This window comes from Gavia stellata, chromosome 8, assembly GCF_030936135.1.
Source record: "Gavia stellata isolate bGavSte3 chromosome 8, bGavSte3.hap2, whole genome shotgun sequence".
Lineage (NCBI taxonomy): Eukaryota > Metazoa > Chordata > Aves > Gaviiformes > Gaviidae > Gavia > Gavia stellata.
The window spans coordinates 44,092,233-44,114,995 of NC_082601.1; the positions used below are offsets into that span (position 1 = coordinate 44,092,233).

General features: G+C 40.8%; 1 protein-coding gene across 1 annotated transcript in view; it reads right to left on the reverse strand.

Annotated features, from left to right (window-relative positions):
* Positions 1-22,763, reverse strand: part of DIP2A (disco interacting protein 2 homolog A) — a 135,962-nt gene that overhangs the window by 6,707 nt on the left and 106,492 nt on the right. Inside the window, exons 19-35 of the mRNA XM_059820804.1 lie at positions 20,716-20,852; positions 19,212-19,292; positions 18,885-19,012; positions 16,714-16,828; positions 15,347-15,548; positions 14,664-14,773; positions 14,446-14,526; positions 11,689-11,812; positions 10,733-10,854; positions 10,303-10,414; positions 9,960-10,069; positions 9,320-9,450; positions 7,309-7,477; positions 5,946-6,116; positions 2,500-2,561; positions 545-602; positions 22-96 (exon numbers count right to left, since the gene is read on the reverse strand). Coding sequence (XP_059676787.1) covers positions 22-96; positions 545-602; positions 2,500-2,561; positions 5,946-6,116; positions 7,309-7,477; positions 9,320-9,450; positions 9,960-10,069; positions 10,303-10,414; positions 10,733-10,854; positions 11,689-11,812; positions 14,446-14,526; positions 14,664-14,773; positions 15,347-15,548; positions 16,714-16,828; positions 18,885-19,012; positions 19,212-19,292; positions 20,716-20,852 — 1,988 coding nt within the window. The remainder of the gene's footprint in view (positions 1-21; positions 97-544; positions 603-2,499; positions 2,562-5,945; positions 6,117-7,308; positions 7,478-9,319; positions 9,451-9,959; positions 10,070-10,302; positions 10,415-10,732; positions 10,855-11,688; positions 11,813-14,445; positions 14,527-14,663; positions 14,774-15,346; positions 15,549-16,713; positions 16,829-18,884; positions 19,013-19,211; positions 19,293-20,715; positions 20,853-22,763) is intronic.

Below are 22,763 nucleotides of genomic sequence, written 5' to 3' on the forward strand. Positions count from 1 at the left end.
ACAACAGCATCAAAGCTTTACCTCTCCTAAATGCGAGTCTCCCAGAGGTCCCTTGGTTTCTGTGTGTGCTATGATGACCTTTACCCCTGGAAGAATCTTGAATAAGAAGCAAATGTTTAAAACAGAAGTTAAGAGAACTTGAATTCATCAAAAGAGAAGTTAATAATGCAGAGCCACAGAAGTCAACAGTCTGTGCAATTCTTCCCCTTCTACTCCTCTCTGCACCATAGATATCAACCATCTCTTCCTACCCAGTTGTTTAAGCATTTAAACTCTAAGCAGCTATTTTGCAGCTTCAGTGTTGAAGTTTGTTTCACACCTGAAAAATGCCTTCCACATGAAGGCCTCTAATTTTTTCAGTTGTACCAACATATCCTATCGCTTCACTTCATGCACCCGGCTTCATTTTAACTAGCTGTTCATTTAATGCTCTCTCTAGTGCCTCTCCTAGATATACTGTGATTAGTGAAGCTCGTTGCACAGATTCTGTACTGAGATCCCAGGTAAGGGTGATGAGGAGGAAGGATTGCTCTCCATCTCTCACCTTCCCAGACTCCATAAGCGGCAGACTGTGTGGAGAACCTCTCTCTACCAAACGCACCCTGAGAAAATAAGAGAATGCATTTGTACAAGGATTTATGAACTTAAATAGAACTTAAATAGATGTGTTCCAGTATATCCAGTGTTTCCCTACCCTCAGCTGCGCTGACCAAACTGTTAAGCCAGCCAATTACACTCAGTCATTCCCAATGCGGTAAGACAGTTAAGAGTTTCTAGCTGTCTTCAAGTCTACCATATTAGCATTCCCATAGACCGCGTTTCTTTCAAGAATCAGAAATTCAGCACTCTGGAGAGATGAGTAACTTTTTCCAGCAGAGCTCTAAGGTTGCAGTTCCATCAGCATTTTACATTCACCTTCTTTGTTGGACTCTCCCGGACCTCTGCTTGCCACACTGAACCATGGCAAAGCGTCAGTAGGAATTACAAAAAGTGAAGAGCAAGCAGCCTAAATGGAATTAGGTGACACTATGCAGCCCATTAGTAGCATAACTTAGGAAGATAGTACATTTGCAGAAGGAACAAGAATCCAGTGCAGTAGGAGAGGCATACAAGAGAAAAGGCTCCTATACATCATGTTGTATTACACTATCCCTACACCCATAGGCTACAACTGCTTAACACAGCGGCAGCTTTGAGGCTACGTCTGAACTTATTTTTAACAGGAATATCTACCACGCAAGTCATAGTGATATATTAAATAAGGAGAAAATGACTGTAGTTTACATTGATCTGTTCAGACGCCAAATCGGGATCGTGCAAATGATGGTGAATAACTTGTCTTCTAACAGCGAAGATTTAAGCTTGCAAAAATTACAGAGATGAGTAGTCACAAAAGCTGCCAGTTAATGTAAGCCCTTAATTTAACATTACCAATTAAAAAAAACCTAAAGCAAATGCACCAAGTTTTGATATTATTTTTCTTAAAATAAGTACAGAAACAAATACATATATGTATGCACCCTAATAAACTTACAGTCTGAACTCAGTTCTGCCAGCACTTGTATTAACTAAGTTAACCAAGAGACAAGTTAATATGAAAATATGAAAATAATGAAAATTAAAAAAATATAAAAAATTATTAATATGAAAATTATGACTGCAGAATGAAGTCTGATAGAATGATGTATCCTTGGCAAGTTTCCAGATGACATGTGGGTACATATGCACGGTGTGTGTGTTCTGCTATGCTCTAATACAGGCCTAACATCAATTTATCGGATCTGGGAAGGCTGAGGGAATTGAGTTGGTTTGGTCTGAAGAAAAAAAAAAACCCAAAACCAAAAAGACTAAGGGGGACTGCACTTTTTCCACTACCTAAAGGATTGTTACAGAAAAGATGGAGCCAAATTTCTCAGAGTTGGCACACCATAAGGGACATAATATGCAAGATGGGAAATGCCAGTAAGGAAAACCAGAGCGGGGTGTCAGTCTCAGCACATACACCCAGAGAGCAGAAGGATCTCCATTCCTGGAGATTTTCCATACTGAACTGGTCCTGGCCCTCAGTAACCTGATGAAGCCTTGACGCTGGTCCTGCTTTGAGCAGAAGGTTGCACAAGGGACATCCAGAGATCCTGCCCACCCTCACTGTTTCTGTGATTCTGTGACTAACCAGCCAGTTGGCAAAGTCACCTTTTGCTAACGGTCCGGTTAGGTAAGAAACAGCTAACGAGTCGAGATTATACAAGACCGATGAACAGACAGCCAGTTAGGTGAGGGTCTAGAAAGGAACAGCAGAACAAGTGATGGAGGAGGAGATGCTGGACCACTTCCAGCACGCAGCCGTCATTAAAGGATTCTCTAGCGTGGGGTTCTTTGTATACCATGATGAGGGATTAGCTGCTGCCAAGAATATTTCAACATACCAATGCAGTGTAAAGGGGCTGAACTTTCTCCTCCACAGTCATTAAATAGTTAATACTTTAACATAATCTGTACCTGTCATGTCGAAGCGCTCTCATATCTACGTAGACTGTTGTTGGATCTGGTCCTGCTGTTCCCTAAGAATAAGAAGGAAAAAACAAATTCAACAGAAGCCAGAAAATCCTCCTTTCATTCTCACAGCCACACAAATTCACAAATTCCTCTCCCATTTTTACTGACACTTATAAGTACTGCTCTAATCTATGAGAAATATAGTAAAATAGCCCCCCTTTCTAGGGTGACTGCCATAAAGCTTTGAGGTTTGATGGAATCAGTAAATGAGTGCACAAGTGAAGCAGGTATTTATACAGGTAAGTCTTTAATTTTTTAAAATTTTTAATTTTAAAACTTTTTAAAATTTCATTTTGGTAAGCACCTCCTCTAAAAACTCCATAGCAAGTGCAAAGCACGTAAGCATAAACCTATGTGGGCCTAATCCCTTTCCCAAAGCTCAGCTGTTCTACTTTACAACAGTTTTGTCAACTTTGAAGGAAAAAAAAAAAAAGTTTAACTAAAACGTAACTCCAACCAAGCTGTATGTTTTCAAGGCTCCTGCCAGTAACAGCCTAGGCAGAGCTCTGCTGCAGTCAGAGGATAAACCTTCTGACCAAGTCCGGTGAGAGGTTTCCCATTTCCCAACATGGGAACAGGGGACCTTTTTTTTTTCCCCCCAGCAGAATTTAATCTCAAGACAACTAGAAACTACCGGGAAATGCATATTTAAGCTAAAAAAACAGGCAAAGTTTCCTCCCCATAGCACAGTTTCTCATTTTAGAAATACTTAAAATGAGGCCACTTGGCCATCAGCTCAAGATTGCAGCGCTGGAGAAGAGTAATAATGTCTTTGTAATGACATTCCCTTGTACTTTGGTCGCGCCGCTGAGGCTCAGTGACAGACAGCCACAGCAACTTAACGGTATGATCTTTATCTTTAGGAATATGCCATTCGGTAATTTAAATCATTGCTATACCCCCTTTCTGCTTGTTTGAGAAAAAGGTTTTGTACTGCAGCTACAAGTGTTCTTCAGGAGTAAAACTGAACGTCTGTAGAAAAAAAAAAAATCTCGCTTGATCTGTTTCAAATGAAAACTCTCTCAAATGGCATACATTCGTTATAGAGTAATACTGCTGAACCAGACCGACTTTAGGACGTTACAAGCACACATGCATCACTATACCTGTTCAGCCAGCTTGCCCAGCCTGTTTGGCTGACAGCGGGACCACAAACAGAAGTAACAGAGGCCATCAAAGTGTGTGAAACAGAGAGAAAGGGGAAAAAAGAAAATACAAACAAAGAGGCACTGGAAACATAAGATACACACAGTAAGACAGAAAACAAAACTCATACTGTTTTAGAGTGAAAAGAAAATTTCCATTTCAGATTATTTAAGAGCTTGGTACTTTTAAGCAGTTCATTGGGGAACATGCAAGTCCCAGTTAATAAACAAGAAGAGGTTTAAGGCAGATCATACGTAATGCCTGTTGCCTTATCATAAATCCCTCCTCCATCTGTTAAGTATCTAAAGGCTGCTTGCAGCTTCAGAAACACCTTCTCAGTAAACCAGTAAGGTTGGTTCTCAGTAAGGTTGGGAGACGTCACGTATTTATTTGTATGCTAACTTGTATCAAATACCCATTCAGTTTGGCTATTAATCAGTACTCATTTAAATTCAATGATTTAAAAAAGTCAAATACAGGTATCACTTTGGAAGGATGGGAGAAAGGGGTTAAAAAACCCACTACAAAGGGCTCAAGAACAGAGATGAAAAAGTTATAAAATGAAGGGGAAGCTTAACTGCCCAGCAGCCCTACTCTTCACAGTTTTCTTGGAGTACTTTTCACAAATCCATTTAACATTCTGTAGAAAAACTGTTTTTCCCCCCTTTGTACAGTCTGAACAGCAAATATCACAGAATCCCAGAATCACTAAGGTTGGAAAAGACCTGTAAGATCGTCAAGTCCAACCATCAACTAACCCCACCATGCCCATTAAACCATGTCCCGCAGTGCCACGTCCACACATTCCCTGAACACCTCCAGTGAGGGTGACTCCACCACCCGGCTTTTAAAATTCTTATTTAGACAGGCAATTCAGAGTGTGTTCTTTCACGCTCAGCATCTGAAATGTTTTATTCAATGAATTTAAAATCTTCCTGTACAGTGATCTTAATCTCATCTATACTCTTCCTATTTTTCAATCTACTGATTCATAAAATTGCTCTGGCCGCATTTCTTTATAACCATTTACCTAGGGGTTGTTAAAAACCTTTTCTCCTTTAGTATGTGTGAAACCACAGAAACTAAAGAAACAATTCTGAATGGCAACATATTTAAGAAGCTCATGGCCCAAAACAGCTCTCTCGTAGGAAATCTAGAACATTAAACTATATTGAGAGGAAAAAAGGCTTTCCTTCATCTAGTGGGCAACAGAAAGAAAAAAAAAATATTTGCAAAAGCACAGTAGCAATCTTCATAGAATCATATTATTAAGTGTAATTTATACCAATAAAATTGGAAATAAAATTTACAATTACACACATACTTAACGCATGTGCCGTCTATGAAATTCCCCACATACAAAGCTACATACTGCACATCTGAAATTTGAGCAGTTTATCCATTAACTCAAGTACCCTCCAAAACCCAGGGTGCTTTGCCAATTTTTAGACCATACTTAGTACCTGATTTTCAGGTAAGTTGTGGAATACATTTGTTTTTTTTCTCTTCTAACTAGAGAATAAACATCTCATTAGGAAAAGTGAGATTTAATCTGGTTAAACTACACATACAAGATTACTGTCAACTGAATACTGAACTGTCAAAGGTGGGTCTGGACCACAGCATGCCATTATCTCCAGTCTGTGAAGTAGGGATGTGTACTTTATGGGCATATTCTCCCCTTCAAAGCTTTCAATTTTATACCTTCAACTGAAAAAAAAAAAAGTCCAGCTCTCACACGAGGTGAGACAAACGTATTTACATGTTGATAATACTCATTCAAGATCTTTAAAAGTAAAAAAACCTGCCAACCTTGTCCATTTTTCTGGTTCTTATTTGAGGTACTCTGTCTTCCGTTTGATTCCACATATACATAAGTTACTTTTCAAACAGGCAAAATCTGAATCACTCAAAAGCTGAAATAGCACTGCTTGAAATATTTAATACGTTTAGGACCAGGAAACTATGTATTTAATTTAATACTGCTCCTGCATAGTAGGAAGGAAACAAGTTTCTTAATACCGATCCTCTGTATTAGAAAGGCAAATCAATTGGTCAATTAGTACAGAAAAGTGAAATTACCGTAATCCACGTCTTCAAGGCTTATTTAACTTGGTGATGAAGCAAGCAAGCAATGGAGCTCTAGTTCATTAGAAAAAAATTACATACAGCTGACCACTATTTCCTATAAAGTTTCCAGAGATTTGGTCTGTAAGTATAAGGAATAAGCAGTTTAATCTCACCTGTAAGCAAATTGCTACGTTGACCCTGCACCCAAACGTAGTGCTCACTGCGCGAGCAGAGAGGCCCAGGTCTTTGAATAACTTAGAGAAAGACTGTGTTAATGTAATCCTTGGTCTCTCCTCTGCAACCACCATGCACGTTCGCACGCAGGACAGGTTAACTCCTTTCATCTGAGAGGGTGGGTGAAGAAAACAGCAACATTTTAAGTTTGAAGTCAACAATTCTAGGAATAAACCATTTTAATCTGTGGAACAGATGGACTTGAAAAACACCAGAATAACTGACATGAACTGGTTAAACAATACAGACGCAAACTGCGCTCAGTTTGGCTCCATCCACCCAGGACAACCCTCTAAAATTGTGCCAAGAAGCTCTGTGGTAGGGTTGGATGCACAAGATGCAAACTACTCACACCGTGTAACTGCAACACAGCCACTCAATATTCTGAGCTGAAAAAACCCACCAAATGTCACTGTGTCACAGGGTTGGGCTCGCAAGAGACCCGCTTGCTCCCGGTGCCGCACAGTTCAGATGCAGGCAGGGTGTCCCGAGACATTATTAGCTCTCATCAGCGTGAATGTGAACCTGTAGCAACTGGCTGGGGGCCAGGATTGCCTTCAGTGAGGTCCAGGAGAACAGAGAGACAGTTTTTTGTCTGTACTGAGAATAAGCACAATGTAGCCGCTTTCTTGCGCACAACAAGCTGCCAGACATTCCCAGCGGAGGTCCTGAGCAGCTTAGTTACTACAGCCGTGGGAACTCTCCTGCCATTGAGACAGAGGCGCCTCTTCAAGGACATTAAGTTTCAGTTAAAGAGATTTCCCTCAAAAATAAATGGATGTATTAGTGTGTAACTGCCGCTGTTAGGAAGATTACATCCATTTTACAACTCAATACTTTTGGTGTCAAGAGATCTGAAAGTAGGTGAGACTCGTCAGGTCTTGGGGGGCATTTTATTTTGGGGTTTTTTTTGGGGGGGAGAGGTTTTTTGGGTTTGGTGGGGCTTTGGGGTGGTTTTTTTTTTTTTGGTGTGGGTTTTTTGTGTTTGTTTGGTTATTTTGTCTCAGACAAGAAAAAGTTGATAGGCTTGCTAAGTATTTTGCCCCAAAATCCCAGAAATACCCAGCAGCACAGAGGTGGCACAAATAAGTAAAGTTGAAAACATAAGACTTTTTTTTTGACCCCACCAGAAACATAAGAGCTGAAACTTCCAGGAATCTCAACATTTCCCAAAAAGCAAGTCATAATGAAAGGCTTTCAAAGAAACACTTATGACCCATCTTCTGCAAGCCAAAATGAAATATTTTTAGAAAGACACCTGTACTTGTTATGTCAGTATGTTGAAAAATTAAGTGCACTCACCCGGAGTATATCAGTCTGCGTTCCAAGCCCTTTGGTGCACATCTCCATCACGGAGTAAGAGCAGAACGTGACACGTACTTTATACTGACTTACAGCAGACAACCACAGAGACACGTTGCTCTCCAGTTCCAGAGGAGGGACAAGAATAGACTGATGACCCGAATATACACTAGGGAGAGGAATAAAAAAAGAAACATGAAAACTTCAAGCCACCGTAAAAAAGCCAAAAGTTACATCAAGTCAAAATCACACACAGAATCACAGAATCACTAAGGTTGGAAAAGACCTGAAAGATCACCAAGTCCAACCATCAACCCAACACCACCATGCCCACTAAACCATGTCCCACAGTGCCCCAGAGAGCTTGGTATCTATCTGAACTTCAGCTTATCTTCTCCACAGAGAGCAAGTATCTCTTAGTTAGCTAAGAACCACGGGTTTGAGCTAAGTCACAAACTTTAAGGTGAGTATATTTGTCCTGGAGTAAATTGTGTTGAACTATAGGGAAATAATCAATACCTGGAATAGACAGAACTTCCGACACTGAAATCTTACATTTGCGATGTCATTCCAGTTACAGATTACAACCGGTAATGGAGCTTATTTTTGTGAGTCATTTTAGGGAAAATGCACCTTTTGCTTTGAGTGAAATGAGCGCTTAACACCTATATTGCACCATGCAAGTTTTTAGTGCAATTTTCTAGCCTTTGCCGTAAGGGTCTCAGTTTTTAAATGGTGTTTATGTGAAATATTTAACTTGGATAACAGTTAACATGAGTGAACAGAAAGTCAAATTCAGAGTCACACCACCTTTTAATTTTACGTTTTTTTAAATATTATATACTCATTTCAAGACAGTAAATGCCATGACCATCCAGTCTTAAATTGCCAACTGTTTTTTAGATCAGTTACTATTAACAAAATCTATGACACACTCCTCTGTAAAACCAGACTTAGATAAAGCAATGCATCATGAAAAAAATAACAGCATCTCTAATGGCATTCAACAGGTAGCTTGACACGCTTGCCATTTCTCCTAACTAGAGCTGATGTGTTTTTGTAGTGGGCAATACGATGAGGGGTTTTTGTTTTCTTTTTAAACATTCTAAGATAGAAAAAAAAATATCATTCTGTAATAAAACAGTCTTTCACACTAAAAGCTGTAACTCAGATGAAACAAAGCAACCTTATATTAACTCTTGTATAGAAAGCAGGACTCATGTAGTTCCCTTCTCTAAAAATATTTTTTTAAAATCCATTTAGATTTTAATTCTTCCATCACTGAGGTTTCTTCTCCCTCCGCCCTGCCTCGCTTTATTGATGCTATAAATCATCAGATGTTACCAAAATTAAATATTTTGCTTTCCTTCAGCACACTTCCTTTCCAGTTGGGGAAACTGGAGAGGGAAGGAACAGGTTAACTGCAGCAAAATTAACTTTATCTGTTTACAAAATAACCTTTCATACTCAGTTTCTGCATTTTTTTTGATGATCAGTCTAAAACTCTATTAAATCTTTGGATTAGTTAAAGCATGTGGAATGTTTTAAAAGGCAAAAAAGAGGAAAATTTTGCAGCTTTGCAAGATGTGCTGCATTATTGTAGTTATCTGATTGACTCAATGCAGGTCTCATTCATTTTAAGAAACATTTAATTGCTTCCTTTAGCAGTATTCCTTAGTGCATACCAATCTCGTAGTCAACGCCTTAAGGGTCTTGTAAAAAGATATGGTTTAATCTCAAAAGACTTTGAAAGGATTTATTTCATCAGTGTGAAATAGACAGTGAAGTCCTTTTTTCCTTGGATTTGGTATCTAATTAATTCCACTTGCAAAAGCCAAGGTACTCAAGTAACTAACTAACTTAATGAATTTTGTTCCCGCAAAAGGTCTTTCATGAAATGTGTATAAAAAGGTTAATTTGGGTTTCTCTGACAGTTTCATCCAGTACTGTTCCCTTGGATTCTAGAGAAGGATGGGAACACACCAGGCTGCCTCCCACTCAAACACCATACCTGCACAAGCACCACAGTGCAAATCCCAAGCCGCAGTAAGGGTCAAGGCAGATGGCAATCTGACGCGAAGGGTACAGCTCGCACTGTAGCTTTATAGAGCGACATAAGGCACTTGTAGCTGCATGTGACATCTGTAAGAAGAAAACAGGCGCTCTCAGGGACTTCCTTAAAAAAAGGGTATCACATGTAATAACCAATAGACATGTTTATTGTGGAAGACGTGGCGACAAGTAGTGGTATGGCTTTTTTTAAGCACCTTTAAAACAGGAAAGGGATGTGAGCCCAAAATTTCCCAGGTGCTTTTCATGCTATTGGCAAATGACATCTGTCATGACATCGAATGATGCCAAATGACGTCTGACAACTCTACCACAAATCGCAAAAGAAAACATTCATGAACTTTACCACAAACACTCTCCATTTAGTCCCCTCGGTGATTCCTCACATAGGGCCAGTAAGACCGAATGCTTCCAAAACGTACATCAAGAAATCTTGATGTCACGCTAATTTAAAAATAAGCTTTCTGAACACTAAGATGGTCCACTTACATTTTTGTATTTCTTCTCTGGCAGGAGGAATGAATGCAATAGATGCCTATATATAAGGAAACAAAGTATAATAACCTCTCTTGTTACTCTACCTTTACTCCTGCTAATATTCCGGTAGTGGACACACTGAAGTCCAAGTATGCCAACATATCTGGAGATGTAGGTCTGAAAATACTAGCCAGTTTCTTTTTAGGCATATCATCTATTTAAAATATATAAAAAGAGAAGAGTACCATATTAGTATTTTGGAAAAAAGAGCACAGGACAAAAATGTATCTTTACAGCATTAACACCAGATGCCTTCTGTAGTTTCTGGACAGCTGTTTTGATGCAATGCAAGATACATCCATTCAATTAGGCAGTTATGGTATAACAAAATAAATAAATCAATCTTCAAACTATTTACATTTTGGCTAGTGGGCAAACGTTCTGTACCTGTGTCCAAAATAGTGGGCCATGTTTTAATATCTACAGCTGTTGCAGCTTCCTTGGACTTCAGCAGTTTCATTATCGCTTGCGTGGTCAGTATACATGCAGACTTACTGACCTGTAAAAGACACAGCATTAAAAACATTTAGAAAACTAGTGAATGAATGCTCGAGTGATTTCATATCCCTCCAGATGAGATAACCAGTAAGCTGAAGAGATGAAGAAAAATTTTGGAAAGAAAGCAAAATAAATCTCATCAACAGAAAGAACATTTTAAATGAGTTTCTGAAAAAAGTATTTATTGACTCAGCCACAGCATACTGATTATTTATTCTCCTAGTTTATTTTACATTGACTGTGGCAAAGCAATTTATCAGGCTGCATCAACCATCCCACACCCACCAAAAGCATTTGGAGAGGAATGTCTTATACATACCTCTACAATCATTTTGACAGTGGGCAGAGTGGTAGCAAGGTTCTGTGGATGAGGTGGGCGAACGGTGATAGGTATACAGCCAGCATATAAGCAGCCATAGAAAGTTGCTATCAAGTCTACTCCTGTAAAGGATATTTGTGAAATTAAAGCCATATTTATCAGAACAAAAGGCCAAACTCTTTCACCAAAATCAAAATACACACTCATTTATTTTATTAAGATCTAAGGATTTGTCACAAAGGTCTCTTCAAGCCAACAGGCTGTTCTTGGCCGTGCCGAATTCTATGAGGTTAAAATTTTTTGCATTTGAAAGGTAGCAAGGATTTATTCAAACCCTACAAACTTTAAATTTGTAGGGATGTATTTTCACGGACAGGTAGCATAAAATAACAAAAAATAATAAAAAAAAGGTATTGTAGGTTATAAAGATGACGACTCAGATTCTTTTACAAAGCATACATTTATTTTTCACAATTACCACTCTGACACATGCAGTCATCCTAGTTTTACGAGGTAGTACTTTTCTCCTGAGGTACACTTGTAAATACACACTACTAACCCAAGTCTGGGGTCCAGATTTCACTTCTAGAGACAGCCGCTCAGAAAGAGTGTTCATACACTGGCATCCCTAATCTAGCTTTCAATGGATACATACGCAGGTTTATTCCATTCTCTGAGGCTGAAAAGTGAGAATCTTTTATGTGGTTTCAATCAAACTACTCTTCCATAACTGCCCAAAGATCTGGAGCGGTTAGAGGGAGTGTTTGGTAAATGTAGTTTGCCACTTGGAGAAGTGATTTAATAATAAAACCAGAAAAAGGAAGTCTCCTCCTTGAAATACGAAGTCACTGCCTATACCACTATATTAAATGGATGTTTGAATGCTCTATCTTAGCAGGAGTTGTTTCTTTTCTTGCGATGTCCGACTTTGATTTTTGCTGTCTGTATTGCCTTACCTGGAGGATAAACCAGGGCCACGTGGTCACCAACATTCAGTCGTCCTTTCTCCATCAGTGCGACTGCCACTCTCTCTGCTCTCTTGTGCAACTGTACGCACGACGCAGTGCTAGCTACAGTGCCCTGCACAAAACAAAAGCGACATCAGAAAATGTTTGAAGAGAACAGTTTGAAACCAAATAAAGTACACGCTGCAGATAGAGTATTTCATTGTCCTTATTTTAACAATACAAAAAATACTTTTAAAGACTCTGTCTCGGTGTTTCGCAACCCATGTTACTGGTACTGTGAACTTTTAGAATGCTTGAGAATTATATATATTATTTTGAACATCAGACAGTGAAGCAGTTTCTAAACGTATTTGGTACCACAAAAAGAATACCTTACAAATATTTGAAATTTCACAGTCCAAGGGATAAAACACAATCGTAGTAACACAATTGTTTAGTGGCAAGTGAAGCACTGCATCAGCTTTACCCTACCATGCACCGCCAAACCTCTAGATGCTTTTGCAGTCAGCAGTCTTAAAAGCGCAAAGGGAACTCTGCTGATGTCCTTGGTACAGATATTCTTTTAAAGGGTCACAGAGGCCACCTGAGCTGTGGTTGGTATGCACTGTCAGTTCGGCTTCAGTGCATCTACTGTCCGATTTCCCACAACTATGAGTCTGGAAAGTCTTCACACAGAAGCAGCTGTATCTTTGGGTTGCTTAAGTCATGGGGATTCCAAAAGGCTTAGTCCAGTTCTTGATGTGAAGACAGAAGACACCCTTTTGCTATCCAGCCTAAGAAGAGATGCTTTAGCCTTAAGCCTGAGAGGTTGGGATGCATCCGTTTTTCCAAGACTACAATCCGATTCAAGAAAAACTGCTTGGACAACCACCTCAGAGGAACATAAAGAGTCAGAGACTGAACGAAGCCTCCCGCTATACAGATAAGGATTATCACAGCAAATGTCTGCTATACAAGTCTGCAGTTTCAAGTCCCAGACGAGCTGCCCCATGTAATCCTCAGCCCAAGTGCATCCAAGGCGTAGTTTGATGCAGGATGGCACCAGCACTCTGCTCAGTTTTAGTAAGGAAACTGTTGTTAAAGCCTGGAAGCTGAAGTCATGCAAAATAAGAACAGTAAATACAGTGTATTGTTGATACAGGAACAGTAGCAGCTGAAGGACTTGGGAGAAAAATATTGACTTGAAAAGGTGTGAACCAAAAGGGTTTCCTATGGAGAGCTGCGAACACACCAACGTTTAGCACTGTAGCTTATTAGTCCCCGGCTATTTAAGACACATGTTCACCAACGGATAATTTCTTTGTGCCCAAGTTTTGTGTTTCCTTTTTGCAGAGTCTCCTTGTGAAAGTGTTCAAGGAACGTGTGGACGTGGCACTGCGGGACATGGTTTAATGGGCATGGTGGGGTTGGGTTGGTGGTTGGACTTGATGATCTTACAGGTCTTTTCTAACCTTCGTGATTCTGTGATTCTGTGAAGGGTAAAAGTTGCCTGAACAAAGTGACCAAGAAAGAGGCTTCTTCATACTAGAAAACTTCCCTAAAAAGCCTCTTTATTCTAAGAGAAGAATAAACCAATTCTGTGGCTTTTAACAATAACCACGTTGAAGCAGTTTCTTCTGCTAAAGCAGAGTCTCATGAGAAAAGTCAGAACTTTCAACCGTGTCCTAAACCATTTTGCCTGTCTGAATGAGACCCCCAAAGGCAAATCCTTCACTTCCCAAGGACTGCTGCTGGACATTCCGAAAGCACGTTGCCTATCTCACATGTCTGCGGTACAGCACAGCACAGGGTAGACCCAATTTGTCACTGGGCTGTTACTGTCACTGGAAGGGTAGCTACTGAGTACAGGCTCAAATAAAAATTGACCAACTTTGCCTCCTGGAAAGAAAGGAGGGGAATTAAAAAGTGTCAGAACAGCAACAGAAGAGTATTTGGGTTTTCTGAAATAGGCACAGCAGTACAGTGCTTCTCAAGCCCAAGGAGGCTGAAATACTGAGGAACATACAAAAGCGCACGTTTTTTCACACCCCTTTATGAAGTGTTGGATGCACAGGGCACGTGAATGCTACAAAATTACCGACAGCCACACACAGAGCAGAGTGGCTACGAGCAAAACCGATGTATTTACTGAGAAACATGACTGTTGCCTTGTCATATGTCATAAGGGCTCAGACAGCCCTTGAATAAAATAAGTATATAGAGCCTATAAGTACATAGTGCCTGTATTCCAAAACTGAAGCGTTTACTTGTTCATGGTTTGAGTGACTGTAAGTGCCATCCTTTTTGGGGGCAGAGCCTAGCCGAGGACAAGGCATCAGTGTCTCCTGAAGGGTGTCCAGTGCTCCTGGAAAATACGACTCCAAAGCTGTCCCAAGGATTCTCTACTTAGGCTCTAGATCTTCTAATTAAAGAATCCTCCAGCTCTGACTTCCTTGTGCTCAGGGACGAAGACAGAATCGTGGCTTCCATTCATATGACAAAATCCATGTGCCAGTAGGAAATGCAATTACTGCAATGTTCTAAGCTAGGCAGAATGCATACTGAAATTCCAGATGTGGAATAAAACATGTGGAACAAAATTCCAGATGTGGAAAATTTACGCTGCTTGCTAACAAGCAATTTTTGTCTGTTTCATCAAAATAACCTGCAGCATTTTAGAAAAAGACTTCTAGCTGGAATTTTCTTAGAATCCAAACAATCTTTTACTGCTTTCAATCTCCAAGTGTGACCTAAAGTGCATCTCACCTTAGAGTTCAACAGAAGGAAGAGGGGATGATCTGGAGTTGTCTGAGCTCGCCACTGAAGAACATCTGCTAAATACAGGAACTGAAACAGAAAAAAGGAGACACTCAGATTCACTAAAAATGCACCATGCTTGGCTTCGGCAGAATACCATAACTGCTCTTCTCTCATTTTGAGGAAGCCAATTCAAATATTTAATAATACCAGGACATCAGTGTTACCTTTCTTGCCTGGTCGTTATCCTCCAACTGGGTAACATCTCTCCCTGAGGCTTGTGCAATTCTCTTTCCAGCAACAAGGTTTCCTACTATCATTGAAGCAGGACCAACATCTGCATTTTGAAAACCAGTGCAAAATGAGGAAAAGTAATGTAAGAAGCATGTAAGAATCTATAATTCAGCCTGTAGATGACTAGAAATGCCATATGCAACATCGATCTGAAAAGATGAAAAGCTAAAACCGAGGATCACATTGCACCGGGAAAGAGAGAAGAGGATAGTATGGTACACTAAAACCCAGTCCATTTTGAGCATGGTACATTAAAACTCAGTCTATTACTGATTCAGCAAATTGAGGTCTGTCTGTATTTCAGTTTTATTATGTGAGTTACAGCATGCCTGAGAACCTGCTTTTGCCAGATGGCCGGTACAGGAACAATTTATAACGTAGCTACAGAAGCATGAAATCGGTACGTGCTGCATTTACCTGGGATTCCAGGCAGACCATAATGCCCTCACTGAGCTCTGGGCTGCTCTGACAACACCACTAGCTCTGCCAAGCTAAGCAGCTTAAAGCCATCCAACATGCACAGCCCTGAGCTGTCACGTTGCCTCCGGATCATACTCCACGCATACCCTCAGAGATCAGACACGCAGAACTAAGGAACACGCTCTGGTTTACTCACCTGGTTGTTTCTGTCGAGGCTTAGGCAGGTTAGTAACGCAAGTATGTGGACACATCAAGACGTTACAAGGGTGCAGAGCACCCTCTAAAAAGCGCTGCTTGGTTTCTGAAATATGAATTCCTCCAAGTGGAGCCTTTGGCAAAGTGTTGGCTGGCACCAAGGCAAGACAGTAGACGCCCACTTGGTGAATGCTATCAATTGCCTTGATAGAAAGAACAAAAACATACGTTCTACGTTATCAACCGGGACGTAGCTAGAGCAAGAATTTGAATTCAAGTCATTTAATAACATTAAAATTTTTACTTGCACCACAATTTGCAAATAAAGGGTCCAATTCTGCACTCACTGAACTCATAGAAGTTGTGCCATGACTTCAATGGGAGCAGGAGCAGACCCAGGACTTTGCTTGTGCACTCTATCAAGGGGATGCCACCTGCACATCAGGGATTAGGAAAGTCTCTTAAAAGTGGGCAAAAAGTGCAGAGATTTTAAAAAGCCAAAATTATACCACAGCAGATTCAGCACGTATGGCACAGTCACAAAAGCGCAGTAGAACATAAAACCACAAAAATAAGGAGGGAAGCATCTTGCTGCCTAAAACTTAAGTGTCTATTTTAGCTAGGACACTTCTAAAAAGAGAAATAAAAATACTTCCTCCCATGAAAAACAGCCTTTCTATTAGCAGGTATTCCCTCCAAAAAGATTACAAAGCTGAAATGAGTCAGAAACCATTATTACACAACTGCCTTCCTCTTAAGAGGCATCTTCCCTTAAGTCGTTCTCTCTAGTCTTCCCTTCAGTTGTCCCTTCACCAGAGTCTTCTTCCATAATTGCTCTCTCACTTTTTACTTCCTGAGAACTGATCGATTAATTCCAAAATCCTCAAATGCATATCTACCAGAATTCCCCTCCCTCCTGGCCCCTCATGGAAACACAATAAAGTAATCAAGGGAAAAAGATTTTAATGCTTACTGTTGGAAATCTAGAATAAGGATGTTAGTGACATAAAAAGATTTCAGGGTCTGTTTTGATACTTGGCACTAAGTATATACCCTTAAACATTTTCAGACTTGGCTTCTCAGCCAGTATGAAATCAGCAGAGATATGTAGAATTAAAACAAACAAAAGCTATCATCCTTAGGACTTTAAGAATCCTAGTAGTATGAAGTTAAAAAACATTCTGAAAGTCTTACTTGTTACAAAATTCTGTTACCTATCAAACCCTGAAATACATTCAGAAGTCAGCTTATTACGACTCTCTGTAGTTACACTGCTAGGTTTTTCTTATAGAAAAAAGATGCTCTAAGATTCTCGTTTCATACATCAGCCTTATTCACCTGGAAAGAGAGAAAGGACAGACTGACTACCTGTAGAACCCTGCTCATCCACTGAAAACTATCCTCCTCTGACGCATCAGGGCGCTGCTCTGCCACAAGCACTATTCGATCATCATGCAAAACGGTCACAGAAAACACTGCTATCCTAAAACGCAAAGGACAGAAGAATGATAGGATGCAACATATGATGAACATAGCATGGTTTATTATAATGTGGCAACAACTGCAACCTTTAATGGTACTGTTTCAACACACACAAGCATTATTCATGCCAGATCATCACAAAATCACAGACAAATTTAGAACAAATGTAGGTTCATTATTGTAATTTATTTCTGTTGGGGATCAAGTGGATTTGCAGTCACCAATGTAGCACGCGTTTAACATGGGCAGGTTCCATACGTGCAGGGGCTGTGCAAGCCTTGCCTATGTAACTCCATCATGCACGCTAAACTTGTTGCACCTACATACGATGTCCCTTCTGAAACACAACTACCCCAAATTACTGACAAGCATATCTATCAATGCTTGCACTGAAAAATACTTACTCCCATTTGTGAACTGAATTATTGTAGGCTTACGTCTTCTAGAATAAAATTTTAATAATGCCTCAACCAGGTATGTGCCATTTTTTTAATGATATGCGAATTGCACAAGTGATGCAAAAATGAGGAAAGCTTGACTTTCGTAGAATCATAGAATGGTTTGGGTTGGAAGAGACCTTTAAAAGGTCACCTAGTCCAACCCCCCTTGCAATGAGCAGGGACATCTTCAACTAGATCAGGTTGCTCAGAGCCCCGTCCAACCTGACCTTGAACGTTTCCAGGGATGGGGCATCTATCACCTCTCTGGACAGCCTGTGCCAGTGTTTCACCACCCTCATCGTAAAAAATGTCTTACTTATATCTAGTCTGAATCTACGCTCTTTTAGTTTAAAACCATTACCCCTTGTCCTATCGCTACGGGACCTGTTAAAAAGTCTCTCCCCATTTTTCTTATAAGCCCCCTTTAAGTACTGAAAGGCCACAAGAAGGTCTCCCCGGAGCCTTCTCTTCTCGAGGCTGAACAACCCCAATTCTCTCAGCTTTTCCTCACAGGAGAGCTGTTCCAGCCCTCTGATCTTTTTCATGGCTCTCCTCTGGACCCGCTCCAACAGGTCCATGTCTTTCCTGTGCTGAGGACTCCAGAGCTGGACACAGTACTCCAGGTGGGGTCTCACCAGAGCCGAGCAGAGGGGGAGAATCACCTCCCTTGACCTGCTGACTACTCTTCTTTTGATGTGGCCCAGGATACGGCTGGCTTTCTGCGCTGCAAGCACACATTGCCGGCTCATGTACAGTTTTTTATCCACCAGTACCCCCAAGTCCTTCTCAGCAGGGCTGCTCTCAAACCCTTCATCCCCCAGCCTGTACTGATACTGGAGGTTGCACTGACCCAGGGGCAGGACCTTGCACTTGGCCTTGTTGAACCTCATGAGGTTCACGCAGGCCCACTTCTCAAGCTTGTCCAGGTCCCTCTGAATGGCATCCCATCCCTCAGGTATGTCAACCGCACCACTCAGCTTGGTGTCATCTGCAAATTTGCTGAGGATGCACTTGATCCCACTGTCTGTGTCTTTGATGTAGATACTAAACAGCACTGGTCCCAGTACGGACCCCTGAGGGACACCACTCGTCACTGATTTCCATCCGGACATTGAGCCACTGACCACCGAAGAGCAATAAGGTTTGTGATACAACACATACTATCTTTGAAGGTCCTTCAGCAGCCTCAACACTCCTAGTTTGTTCTTCAGAACATGCTGCAAAGTTCTTTCCTAGGCCACTCTGCATGAAAGGCTCAGGTGGACCAAGGGGAATTGTGTTTTACATTTGGCATAGAAGCTTCTTTTGACTATCTTAAGAGAAGCGTTGAAAGAAGTTTTAAACTGACACTTAAAGATCTATCTTTATACTATGTGAAAGTAATTTTAAATCTATTATGCATGAAGCAGGGTGTTGATACTTGTCTTCCAAGCTAGCAGGGACAGCCAAGTACTTATGTGACATATCACAACCTAGTGCCACCTTTCCTACAAAATACACATGTTAAAATTCACACGAAGAGCTCCTGTGTACACTATGTTACTTGTTGATTGTTTGCAGGTGAAAAAAGGAGCAACAAAGTCCAATCAGCAGTGGTGAAGTTTTTAAGATACTCACCTTCCCCGATAGACAAACTTCATGGGTTCGACTGCCAATGCAGTGGCTACCACATCATCCGCATTGTGCCTGCGGCCACTAACTGTCATTAGGCCATCCAATTTTCCTACCACAAACACCAAATAGTCCTGAAAAGAAGACAGGATTAGAAATAGAGGGGAAAAACCTCCAAAATCCCAGCGATACATGCCTGACTAAAGCCAACAATAGTCTCAAGAACTGTACGAGGTCACTGCCCTGACACCGAATTCCGCTGAATTCGGGGGCAGCACTTAAGAGTTGGGAGTCAGGACAAAGCTGAGCCCCAGACGGCTCATTCACACTTACAGGACCCACAAAGCCAAGCAATCCTGTTCTTGTAAAGGGCTGGTCTGAAACAGGAACGCCGGCTGCTGTCACTGGAATGGCCTGAAAGAACACATAAGTATTCAGACACTCACAGTACTGATAAGAAAAGTGAAGTTAAAATGCTTTCTGCCTCTGCTTCACAGCAGCTCTACGCTCAGTTGAAAAATTACCGGAGGACAACAGTTGCTATGATGTCAAGTAAGAACAACAGCTTTTTGAATAATGAAGAACACACCAATTCTTAACTCTGTGGTAGCCTTCTTTCTTATCTTTTTCTCGGCTACTTAGCCTTCATAACAAGAGTTCACACCGCTTTTTAAATAAGGTTTTATAGCATGCATTCATCTAGCACCTAGTCAGAAAGCCTTTCTGTTGATACGGTTAACATCCCCGATGAGATATGTACCCAGGCATATCACTTCAATTGTGACAACCGCTATGCTGTCAAAACTTTGAGAAAGTTAAGTTTGCTGCAATTATGGGACTGCCTACAACGGAGAACCAGTGCAAAAGCATTAAGCTCATCAGCAAGTTCCTCTCATCTGCTCAGGTGGTTTTCTTGCCTTCCCCCCACCCCACAACTCTTCTATTACCATCAGGTTTCTCGCTGGCTCTCTAACTAGCTAAGGACCGCGCTGAAAGCTAAACTGTTTAAAGCATTGAGGCTTGGCAAGCTGACAGAAAGAGCTTTTTTTTGAAAGACAAGACTATGGTCAGGGTTTCTTTCATCTTTCTGGTAGAACTCCATACTTCAGCCGAGTCTTCATACTGCTGCCCAGTGTATCGCTACTGTGTGTGCGACTCCCGAAGGACTTTCACTCCGTTCTTGCCACAAAAGGCAAAACATGAAACTGGGTTACCACCGTGAAGAAAAATCTGGGCAGAAGGATCGCTTTTGCTTTACTTTGACAAACTACAAGGCTTATGACTTACGCTATCCCTCTTACTATCTCTTCTTCCATGTACCTAGGAACATAGTTTCATATATCCACAGCAAACTGTTTAGTGTTCTAAGCATTACAGCAAGTCAACGCTAAAGTTCATTTTGAAAAGCACATACTGTTTGCAATACACAAAGGAAGGTTTTCTAAATAATTTATTACGATGAAGCAGCTCACAAACATCAGACTAACTTCTAACTCTATGTCCCAGGCTGTGCACCAAGAAACTTGAAATGTCTTCAGGTAACTTTACAGAAGACTGCTGCGTTAATACAGAACTAAGATGAATTTAAATGCTAACATAGGCACAACACTGGATTGCAGAATATAGAGGCAGCTGACGGACTGCTGATGGTACTTTGTATTTTTGGTTATAAGAGGCAGTATTTCAAGTTCTGCTAGAGAATGAAGCAAAGTGTGTTTCGCCAGGGCTTTTTCTAATAAAATAAAAAAGGAAGTTTAAGGAACAAGTAAGTTTATTTACAAGAAGAAATGCTAGAAATGTAACAATGAAACTTTACATTAGAAAGAGAAATACAAACCTCAAACACATTCTTGGTGATTCCGAGGAGGCCAAAATACGCCATCCCAGTTGCACCTGAATTCACACATATTTCTCCAACCTCATCAGCTTTACACAGATAAGGAGTCCCATCCACCTTCACAACACACACATTTGCTAAAGGGAGAGGAAGAACACAGAATCACAGCATTGGTATGCTTCAGCAGCTGACACGGAAGTTACTTTGCCACTGACAGGCAGATAAAGATTTTAATATCAATTATCTATCAGCTACAGCAAAAACACAGCATGCAAGAGAGCTCTAGCTATCTCTTTGACAGCTTGTGTAATTTGTTCTCCAAAACTAAAGATGCAAGTTTGCAATTTTTTTTTTCTTACAGTGCTTCACAGCCTACATACCAGCTGCAACTGAATCCAAAACCATAGCGATTGCTTTTCAACATGAAGGCAGATGGTTTGATCAAGTAGAAGCATATATGAGAATAAAGATGAAAAATAAGAAGATACCAATTACAGAAATAGCATTCCTTTCATTTATTGCACACTTTGGTGTGCATAGTATCATCCCTTAAGTTATGCAAGAAACACATTAGAAATGGAGAGAGAACTAGGCTATTTTATTCTCTCTGGCAGGTCAACGATTTTTCTGTGTTATATCCCATCTTCTTTTAAAGCAGGCCAGTCTGCCAACTACTACTTGGAGACCACAGACAGCTCATCTCACAAAGTTGTCCCTTACTGAACTTACTCCTCTGACTACATATTATCTCTTCCCTACCCTCAGTTTGATGACCTTCAACTCATTAAAAGGATTGCATTTCATAAAGGTCCTACCATGATCCTTACCATTTTTCTTCCAAAATCTCAGAAGTCTTCCTACACTGAAATTTTTTTATTTTTAATCAAGGATATACACACTTGTAAGCCAAATATTACACTGAGCTTTGCTCCGGCCACTGTTTTTTCAGAGGTTTCTCCGGCTAAGTAGAGCCTGTGCTTAAGCAGTCTGGATTTGTCCTTTCCTAGTCCGAAAGGGAAAGGAAAAGGGATATGGAAGGAGAAGGCATGACGGAGCAAGGAAGTTCAGCTTAACACTTAAAACTCAAGATGAACAAAGAAATTGAAATGGGTACCTGGGTCAATAGAAAATAAACAGAGCCTTCGAAAAATAACACAGACTATACCATAAATTAATGTTCTGCCTTTCCCATTGCATCTACTTCCAACTCACATTATCAGACAGTAGTCATGCATACTATATCATGCATACTATATCAAAGAAAAGAAAACAACCGTGAGACCCCAGAGGTATCAGAAATTTATTTAGTTGGTTTATTTCTATCAAGATCTTTTGAAAGATTTGGCCGTGGAACATATCTCAGATGGGAAGCCCAGATAAGGCTTACAACAGCCATTATGAAGGACTGTGTTACTGTTTTCTGTTTTCATAGATTCATAGAATGGTTTGGGTTGGAAGGGACCTTAAAGATCATCTAGTTCCAACCCCCTGCCATGGGCAGGGACACCTTCCACTAGACCAGGTTTCTCAAGCCCCGTCCAACCTGGCCTTGAACACTTCCAGGGTCGGGGCATCCACAACTTCTCTGGGCAACCTGTTCCAGTGCCTCACCACCCTCATGGGGAAGAATTTCTTCCTGATATCCAATCTACATCTACCGTCTTTCAGCTTAAAGCCATTACCCCTTGTCCTATCCCTACATGCCCTTGTAAAAAGTCCCTCTCCAGCTTTCCTGTAGGTCCTGTAGATGTTAAACAGTGCCAGTCCCAATACCGAACCGTGAGGAACGTCACCCGTCACTGGTCGCCACTTGGACATCGAGCCGCTGACCACAACTCTTTGCGTATGACCATCCAGACAATTCCTTATCCACTGAGTGGTCCAACCGTTAAATCCATGTCTCTCCAATTTAGAGACAAGGATGTCATGCAGGACAGTGTCAAATGCTCTGCACCAGTCCAGTGCAAATTTAGCCCATCTTAAGTGTTATACAGATAGCCCTTACTTTTACCACTATTCAACTAGCAGGAAACGAAATCATTAATGGA